Genomic DNA, 10,572 nt, shown 5'->3' with positions numbered 1-10,572 from the left:
GGTAAAGGGGCAGAATTCTTTTTGATTTTTGCAGAAACTTTAGCATCTTCTTCTGATTGTTTTCCTTCTCCTTCTTCAGCATATTTTTTCCTTTTAACTTGACGATTTGATCTTCTTTTCTGCATGCAGGAGGATTAAAAAAATGGAGGTTTTAACAAAAACTTCCTCTAACATGAATTTCAAGTTTTGGGATGCTCTGAGCAATACTTTAGCTGTATCTAAAACCAAAGGCCAATGTTTAATGGAAAACATGAAGCATGTGAATCACAGAGGGACAGAAGTAGCCATATACTATTTTCCATCAATTACATTATTTTATTTTCCTATTTCATATAAATATTTGATACTTTTAGAGTTCAAAAGCAAACATGGAACAATCTTTGCAGGGTATGGGAACAAAGCTGATATATAACAGATCTCCCATAAGCATCAGTATTTCAACAGCAATTTCATAATGCAGTTCAACAGCAGTGTGTTACTGTTCAACTGAAGAATGTGAGTCAAAAATACAAAATATGCCAAGTGTCTCCACTAAACAACAGCATTATACAAAAAATAATGAAGATTTTCATTAGATCACATTGGTCAGATTGCTGATGAAGTCTGATTTCATGGCTAATAAAATCTGTTGCTTTGTTAATGTAGTTATTTTCTCCTCTACCTTAATCAGACTTGTTTTAACAGCAGCATTTGGCTTGCTTTGTGGTTTATCTCTCTAATCTTCACTCTTGCTTCTGCAAGAATCTGAGGATTCAGTTGGAGAAATATTGGTTCAGTCTAAGAAAGTAATTTCTTCTCAGTCACTGTTTAAGTTTAAAATACTTAGATTATTAGGATATTACATATCCTTTCTGCTCCTCAGTACCAATGTATGAGACATTACATATGTAACAATAAGATTAATTTGTAAATCCACTGGATAAATGATGATAGCAAAATCAAGCTAGTCAGATAACATTTGAAAACACCCCAATCTGCTTTAGAGAACTGATCATCACAAAAATAAAATCAGCCAAGTAAAACAGTCTCTATAAAATAAATTCATTATATAGAGTTACACAGCAAAGTGTATTTTGTTTAGAAAAAGCCACTGCTGGTTTCAATACACTGTAGTGATCAGTTAGGAGAAGAACAAGTTGTGAATAGAATAAAACCCAGTGGTCACACTGGCTTCTGCAGAGTAGATACAAAGGAACGGTAAGACTGCAGCACAGGAACTTTCTTCCTAACTGTTAAATTCAGCCCTTGGTCTGGTTGGTACCTGGTAAAAGACGTAGCTATACTTTAACAACTACATCCTAAGTATTTTATTAAGGTAGAGTAGTAATACTACATATACAGTAAAAAACAAAGAATGGGCATCACCAAGTTCTTCTGGAGAAGGTGGGACAGTGCATCTATGAAACTACTCCATCAGCTTTCCACAATAATGTAGCCAGATTAGCTATCCTTCAACAAAAAGTCTGTATGTGCAGGGTGGGGTGTTAGCACAAAAAGAAACTTCAGATTTAAACAGACACATTAATATGACATAAAATGTGACATTATAGTTAAATCAACAATACTTTGCTGACAGAAGTATAATTTATTTATTTTTTAAAAACGCCAGCAAATAGGAGCAGTGCAAAGTGATGTATGAATTAGGAAAAGAAGAATTAAGAACCAGGTTCAACTTTTACTCATTAAATATTTATTTTATTTCTAAAAACCTATTAAGGCATTAGGTTATTTTTAATATATTTTTAATCCTGATATTTTTAATCCTCACTATGTCTTTTCTTAAATGATGATGTGATTAACAAGACATTAACAGATCTATGTTCTCCAACATACTAATATATAACTTGAGTTGTTTGAAACAAAACCTTTGTATTTCCCTGAGCTGAGAAGCATGGTCATAAACAAATGCTCTAAGGCACAAAATAAAGTAATATCACACATTTTTTCCAAGAAATAAATCACTGTATTTAGGGAAGACACTTACTGTGAAACTAAGCATACAAAATGAATTAGGGAAAAAAAAAAAAAAAGACCTAAAATTGCTCCCCAGGGCTTAGAAATAGAAAGCTATTTGCAATAGTAAAAGAAAACCATGAAAATGTTTGGAAACTAAATCCAGAATGAATTAATGAAGTAAAGCAACTTATGTCCTTCCTGTTATGCTTCTCCCAAACTCCTCCGAAGACAGATGGGGCAGTGCCATGACATTCTGCAGTATAATTTTTTTTTCCATCCTATGCCACCCCTTGTTATCTCTACCCTCTGTTCCCTTCACACCAGGATCATGTCATTTGATGATACTCCCTGTCTATCCATGCTAAAATTGATGATGACCTTTGTCGTGCTAAAAATCAAATATCCAAAAAATAAAGTGATGAGAAAAAAAAAATAGCTTAAGTCTTTTGTATTATATTTGTTGGCCTACAAATTTATACCTATCTGATTAGAGAACACTACTGGTAAGTTACAGTACTTCAGAACCACCAAACCTGCCTTCCCCTCCTTCAGTGTACTAAATGAACTTTCTATACCTAAACAAATTTCCTCAGAAAGAAATAATTTCATTCCCTTCCAGGTTACCTTTACCTCAGACAAGCTACCACTTAAGTTAATAAGAAGTAATTCCGGGAAGTAGCTTCTGATCCATTTTTTCCCCCAGCATTATCTGTGAAATACTTAAGGCCAACTCAGTATTTCACAATTGTTTTCTGACATTGTCATCAAATAATGCAATTTATTTTTACTCAACAACACCTTATTATGAATATTAATTTCATCTCTGTGGATGAATTCGCCACAAGATAAAAATCTGTGCATTTCCAGCATATAACCTTACTTTCAATGGAGTTTGCCCTGAAGCAAGAAAGCCGTATTTTTACTAACATACACATAAATAGGATATAATCTCCTACAAACAGTTCTATTTCTTTGTGCTTAAGTTTTGTAAATAATTAGCTATGCTACTATTATACCAGGGTAATCTATGAAAAAATTGCAGAAGATAAGTTACAAGGGAGATACTCCTCAAGGAAATGACTCTGCCACTCAAATTACGAGGGAGACACTCCTCAGGGGAATGGCTCGGCCACTTTAATTCTTGACCCAACACTTCCTTCAGAAGTATTCCACCAGCAACTAGAGCCTATCAGCATACTGCTCAGTGCTCCCTTCAGATCCAACACTGCAAGGAACCAATGCTTTCAGCTTCTACAGAAGCAGAGCTCAGAAAAAAACAGTAAAGTCTGAAACAAGGCTTTTAAATCTTCTCAAAGAGTGAGTTTCATTGATAAATGTCCTTTCTACCAGACAATCTCTGCATTTTCCCCACCAAGTCAGCTGAACTACTGTCTCAACAGATGAGCACTTACAGTCTCAAATCTACAGACTTCTGTACTGAAATGAAACAGATACAAGCAGGGCACTGATGCCCCATTACAGAAAGAGAACTCTAACCTGCAGGATTTTCTGATTTTCAACTAGGAAAAGCAGCTGATAAAGTAAGGTTCTACCTATGAGAGAGAAGCAGCAGTGATGGTCACCGTGTCAAAAGGAGAGTAACTTTCTGGAGAGAGGAAAAAAAAGACCTGTAGACGTAGCAACACATACCAATTTAAAAGGGAAAAATTCTGACTACTTACCTGTGAGTCTTCATCTTTTAATGGCCGCTGCGGAGTTTGCTTCGCATCAGACAATTCATCTGAAGATTCATTTTTCCTTTTCTGCTTCTTACCCAGTGTGATGATTAGCTTTCTGTTAGGAAAAAACCCCAACATCTCAGTGAATGCTGTACTAGTCTACTTAACGTCAAGATTAAAAACAACAACATATGCACTAGCAATTCCCGTGTTGTTCTTCACACAAAACTCAAGAAGCACCATTGTCTGAAAAATGAAAAATATGTCTCAAAACAAAAAGTTACAACTTCACAGTAGACAGTATTTTCTACTACCATTACTGAGCTTCTCTAGAGGCAAGCAGTTACCTTACTATCGCAAACTGCTCTGTATCATACATATTTTAAATCTATACATGAGTAAGAGATGCAAAATCCAACATTTAAACTGACAATGGTAAACTATACAAAGTTAGCATAAATACCATCTGCAGATGATGAAGGTAAATGATTTGCCATAAACAATTTATCATTGCGAAATATATCTTCTCTTACTTTTACTAAAAAAAATTAGCTATGTACAACAATCTAAAATCATTCAAAGCTGTCAGACATGCAAAACTTGTATGTTTAAGTAAGTGATTCAATGGTAAAAATGAGAGAATTGCATGAATCCTTTCTGCTCTTTAAAAAAAAAAAAGAGAAGCTGTATTCAAACCCCAGTAATTTTATCTATAAGAAATCTTAGAACCTCTCAGAATACATTAAAAAACAACATTGTGCTGAATAAATTAGTTAAATTCTAATGGAAAAGCACCAATTTTTTTTTGTTCAGATTGAAAGGTTATGATGTAAATCATGATAACAATTAACCTGATTTGTTTTTAACTAAAGGGTGTCCAATTATTTATTTTTTCATATTTGAAATGTGCCAAATACTCCTTTTAAAATATGTTTTCAGTGGCATAATTACAGAATGATGACAAACTATCAAATAAAATCACATATAAAGGGTGGTCCTAAAATATATATTTTAAATGGTATCTAATCATAAGATCCGTATAACAGAAAATGAGGTAACTGTTTCAGCATCCAAACCACATTTTTCACTCCCACATTTTTTACTTCTAGTATGAAGTGAATGGCACTGGCGAAGCAGGCTGAAGTTAAGCTGCAGTAAGCATAATCACAGATCTGCTTGTTCACAGAGCTGCTGTTCAAAAGTAAAATCTGCTCCTCAAGTCCTTGCTTTTCATTACTTGTTCTCAGTTTAATTATTACTTAGCAAACATGTTTCATGATCACAGGAAATAATTTTGACAATGAACACAGTGGTTCACTGGTTTTCCTACTGTCTTAAAGAGTAGTTTTGGAGAAGACTACTCTCCACCCTGCCCTTTTCAATCTAGGATTTTTTTTTTTAAAGATTCTTGGATTCTCAGGTATTATCCAATATGACTCCATTTGGTGATGAACCTGAAGAAACCAGTTTTTCCATTTTTATCTCATACTGTTACACTATGTCAAAGTATAGACTATGTATATATGTCTATACTGTTGACACTATGTCAAATTAGCTAATATATTTCAAAGTGATGCAGACAAGGCACACTGTGATTGAACTTCTGAGCTTGTTACTAAATGGACTTGTGTATGCCAAAATTTAACATTTAAAGGAAAACCTGACAAACTTCTTGGAAAACTAGTAAATTACTGAAACAGTACCTATCCCATGAAGCTCCTGGTTTGCACCTTTGGAGTTTGGGAAAATATTAAGAAGTATCATCTATGTTTTCCCAGGTTTTGAATTCTTCCCTTTTCACCTGCTTCTCACCAATGCTGGGGAGAACATACTGGGCTAGATGAAACTGGTCTCAACTGGGTATGCACTCTTCTAAACTTTGTCCATATGCTATTAAGTGTAACAAGCTGTGCTGATCTGTACCTATCTCTTGTTGATCTTTTCATTAAAATAACTGTGCACACAGCATATTTAACCCAGTGAACTCACATGATGTAATTTTTAAATTATTATTTTTTGACCCATAGATAAGATATCAAGTCTTCTCTTTGATTTGGAGCAAAGGCATTAAAGGCCTGACACATGTATAGCATGTAGAAATACCTGCAAATGTCACACACGTTTTGATTTTTAAATGATCAAGACTGCTAGTGACAAAGAAAAGGATAACTAAATGTTCTTTCATTAAATAAATGCTGAGATGTAAGTCAAGCTGGAAGTGGTCTCTGGAGGACATCTGGTCTCTACTCAAAGCCAACTTCAGAGTTCTTTTATGTCCAGGCAAGTTCTGCTCTTCTCTAAGGCTGACACCTCCCTGGGCAACCTATTCCAAATTTTGATCCTCTTTTGTGAAATGGTAGATTAAAATGCTCCATAAATGCATGTTGCTATGCTAAGCTTTTGTATCCGTGCAACCATAGTTCAAGCTCATTTCATGCACTACTGCAAGTAATATTTTAGGCTCAGGTTCCTTTTGGATTCAAGAACCGCAATATTAAACAAGGCTATGACTATTTTACCATGGGATGTAGTGGTACCCGTTGAATAGCAGAAGATTTTAAGGACCTTCTGTTTTAGAACATGGACTTATTTTGTGATTAGACTGCTCTAGTCACATTTTTCTTTGCACATTTTTCCCTCTCGTGCTCTGTCGCTGTAGTCCCCCCTTGTGTTCACCTCCTCCTCTGCTCCTGCAGTCTTACACGTGATATTCCACTTCCCTCTCAGCTTCTGTGTCGTATCTTGATCTTGTATTCCCTACTCTCAGTACTTCACAAGCATCTCCCTGAAATTTTCTTACCATCTTCTCTACATGTTGCAGATCAGAATGTTTCCTCCTCTATACAGATATGGTGCCAATGAGAGGAATAAACGCAGAGTTTCACTTCTTTCTGATCCAGTGCCCAGAACCACAACGCTCCCTGCTATCAGAAGTTGCTGAACGACAGTATGGTGCTAAAGTCACGCATTTCTATTAGCAAAAATGCAATCTGCTCATATTTTGGCCAAAAACTTCTAAAAAATCTGCTATGTGAAAACAATGATTTTCAGAAGCTTGTAAACTGGATCAATTCTGTGAAAATTTTTCATTGAGAGAGCAAGTTCTCTTGCCAGTTTACAAATTTCTGCATGAAAGCATAAAGATCCTTGGCTAAAATCCCATTTTCCACCCTGAAACAAACTGTTCTGAACAGAAACTATCTATTCTATTTCTATGAAAAGGAAACAGCACACTGTAGACAGAATAAATAATATCACTAGACTCCATTCCAATTTAACCTTCCCTTGCCTTTTTAAATTTAAAATTTATCTTAAGTAGCATCTAGAAATACTTTCACTAATAATTAGACAGTGTAGATTTCTTCAACATATACTCCCCTCTTCTAGATCTACAAACTGAAGTAAAGATACCAAGCAACTTAAACGAATGGGAAAGTTTAAAAAGAAGCCACCTCATCAGCCATTATTATTTCTGATCTTTAGCACAAGACTCCTAAGGTAGTTTAAGATCCACAAAACTAAGAGACCAGCAGGAACCACTGCTTGAGGAGCACTGCAACTTCTTTCTTACAAATTAACAACCAGTAAGAATCTGCTCCATTCCTCTTCTGTTTGATAGCAAAGAATGTGACGGAAGAGTTGTCAGCACTCTGAACGGCTTTAAAATTATAAAGAATAGTTTTCAAATCCTTCCAAGTAGTGAACATGAGGAAACATTAAAAAGGAAAGAAAAACAGCAAATATGTGTTAGGCACATAAGAAATAATAAGTACTGCTGGCCTACAATGCATGCCTTTAATACACCATTTCACTTCAATTTTCCCAAAACGGAGACATACCAAGTACATAATTATTAGTGTCCAAAGCCACCTCTCAAATATTGTAACGTGTTGTCAAAGCTCTTTGTTATATTGCTAGCAATAAAACTCCTACGTTACCAACAGTATTAGTATTTCTTTATTAATAAAAACTTAGATAAGAATCTTATCTATTAGCAAAATCAAAGCAGATACTTCCTTGACAAGATTGTGTATCCTCTTGGAATGGGAGCTGAATTGGTGTTATAAAAACAGTTGCTCTTATTCTTTTAGCATATAATTAATAATACTAACACACTAATATTAGCCACCGTCTCCTTCTCCAGTTATATATCAAATTAGTAACTTTTGGATCATGAACAGATTTTTAAAACACTCCTATAGTCTTATGAGAACCGACAGCCATTTCAAGCTCATATAACAATGGAATAATAATGCAAGAGAACAAACATGTGTTTAGTTAGTTATCCAGTAAGACCACACTATTTTGTATTCATATATTTTGCAGTAGCAACTTAAGATTAAGGCGCCTAGACCCAATTTATGCATCAAAACTAGAATCTGGGAGCAGAGGAAGCCTCACTGACACAGCTCAGTGCATGCAAAGACATCCCAGAAGGATGATCAGCTTTGGAATTTGCGTGCCATTTCTAAGGGTGACAGAAGAGATTTATGATTTAACAGATCCAACAAATCAAAAAGATTCAGTAAGTATCTCTTCCCTTCGAGCATAGATCAATTAGCCAACATTTGCCTGAATTACACAAAACACAAGACAACTCACAGTGTCTGCCTTCTAGGAAATTCACTTTAAGTTCTATACATTTAAAATTAAATGACACAGGATCAGTGCGACAGGCGAATCGCTGTCCACCCCCCTCCCCATGTCTCATAACTGAGTTTACAAAGATTTCAAACCATCTTAACAGCTTCATATCAAAAAATCGATTATATAGAGATCTTCTATTAGGGTTTTGGGTCCTAAAAATGCTAGGGCTTGTAAACAGTACATGAGACCTACTTCAAGGCAAGAAGGACATCTACTCATTTGAGTAGTGAACAGGACTTGCTCATTATTCCATAATTTAAGGCTTAATTAAAATTGTTCTTTTAGCACATGAAACAATACAGCCATTTCTGATATCAGGAAATAGTTTTGAACTTAGACACTACTAACCCTGAATCAAACTTCTGTAAATTGAATTCTTAGGATTTGGGCAATTTATATAAACTATGCAGTGATAAAAAAAATTCCCAAATGTAGTCTAGTGATATTGTCCTTTACATCACCAATGCAGAGCTGCTGCTTTTCATCAGGGCCATGATATTTAATTTTATGTTTGAGTAGGTGGGAATACATTGAGAGCTATAAAACCTAAATGCCAATCTACTTTTTTGAACATCAGAATGTTCACAAATTCACAATTCTTCTACCCTTCATATCAAGTGGTAAGCAGTAGACTTTTTAGTTTAAATATGCATCACCTTAAATGGAAGAAGCAAAATTATAATAAGTTAGAAAAAGCTTATAAATGGAAACAAGTTCTATGCAAAAATATTAAGGGTTTAAATAGATTCCTAAACATCAACGCACCTTGGTAAATAGCCAGGATATGAAAAGAGGTTCTGCAGTCCTCAGAAAAATTGTAAAGTAAGTTAATTTTAAGGAATTAACTTGATCTGTAATCAACGCATAAAGCAAACTGGTTACTTAACTTGGTAACACTAAATTGATTATACATGCATTCTTCTAATAATTTCTGTTATACCCTTACAATGTTCTTGGTAATAAAAGAATTTAGTCATTTATCTTCAATGCTTATGGCACAGAAACTTTATTAATTACTGAATCTAGTTCTAAACCATTTGACTGAAATTAAAAGGCATTATTTCTTTGACTTCAACAGGTCAGAGAATTAAAAACCTTAATCCTCACCTTTAGAAACCACAGCCTGCATAGAAAGTAGTTAAAAATTGTATAGTAGTTATAAATTACTAGCAGTTACAATGATAAATTGGAAAAAATTATGCTATAATTTTTTTCTGTACATGTAGATCTCAGAAGAATCACTAAGGAAAACGTAAACAGTTAACACGAAGCCCTCAAACACATACCAATTATGTTTAATTAGCAGGGGAAAAAAAAATTACAACTGTTTAAAAATCCTCCTCTCCCCTAAATCAAGACAGTAGTTAAAACTCATCTTAATTCTAGATGAGGCCTACTCGATTTCAGTAAAAGCTGTATTGTATTACATTCAAAAGCACACTCTTTTTTTTTAACTGACGGCTACCATGCAATTTTATCAAGGTCTGCTCAGCGCCCAGTGTTCCAGCTCCAGCTCCACCAGATCAGTGACAGAGAGTATGTAATTGTCACTGATGGATGACTGTGTAACTCAGCAAAGCCTCGGCCAGAGCAATACAGGATTTACTACACAGGATCCGCTACACAGACAGGACCCTTTTAACATCTCAGCAAAGTTTACGGTACCAATTAAAGCAAGAGTTTGCTGTTTGAGTGCTGGCCTAGAGAAGGTACAATTGTGCTCATATTGGATATGCCATGTTTGATGATAGTAGAAGTGTGAAAGATCAGGTTAAAACCATTCTCCAAACACTTCTCAAAAAACCCCCCACCAAACGCAATGTATTTGTTGGTAGTTTCTGCTCTTCCAGATCTACACTAGCCTGCAAGTCAAGCAGAGTCACCTGAAACATGCGTCTGACTTCAGATCTTCTCAAACACATATCGCTCCACACCGCCTGCCGCACCAGTCTAGCTCTGCAAATCCAAACTGAATCAGCACATTTAACAAGTTACTGCACGTTAAATGTGTTTGCTACAGAAAACGCTGAAAGAAAAGACTGATATGCATCTGGGATGGACCTATAGTGGAACTCCTTCTAAAAAGTAAAGACAGATGCACCCAAACAAATTCTCCACTATTGTTACGAACATATAAATTACTTATTTGTTTTTACTACAGACCTTCATTGGCTGTAAGGTTCCACTCGTGATTTTCCTGCTTGTACGACTACAGCTCATAACAGCTGGAAACTGTTTATTTATCTTTGTAATAATGAGGGGACTTTTTACTGCCTTTGAGTTTTCTTTC

General features: G+C 35.1%; 1 protein-coding gene across 1 annotated transcript in view; it reads right to left on the bottom strand.

The window, feature by feature from the left end:
* CHD9 (chromodomain helicase DNA binding protein 9) overlaps positions 1–10,572 on the bottom strand; it is a 55,618-nt gene that overhangs the window by 41,995 nt on the left and 3,051 nt on the right. Inside the window, 2 exon segments of the mRNA XM_029083558.1 lie at positions 1–119; positions 3,639–3,750. The exon segment at positions 1–119 is cut by the window's left edge and continues 49 nt beyond it. Coding sequence (XP_028939391.1) covers positions 1–119; positions 3,639–3,750 — 231 coding nt within the window.

Source organism: Antrostomus carolinensis, unplaced genomic scaffold (genome assembly GCF_000700745.2).
Source record: "Antrostomus carolinensis isolate BGI_N321 unplaced genomic scaffold, ASM70074v2 scaffold15672, whole genome shotgun sequence".
NCBI lineage: Eukaryota > Metazoa > Chordata > Aves > Caprimulgiformes > Caprimulgidae > Antrostomus > Antrostomus carolinensis.
Note: the sequence above shows the minus strand (reverse complement) of the source record. Positions and strands in the feature narration are given on the sequence as shown.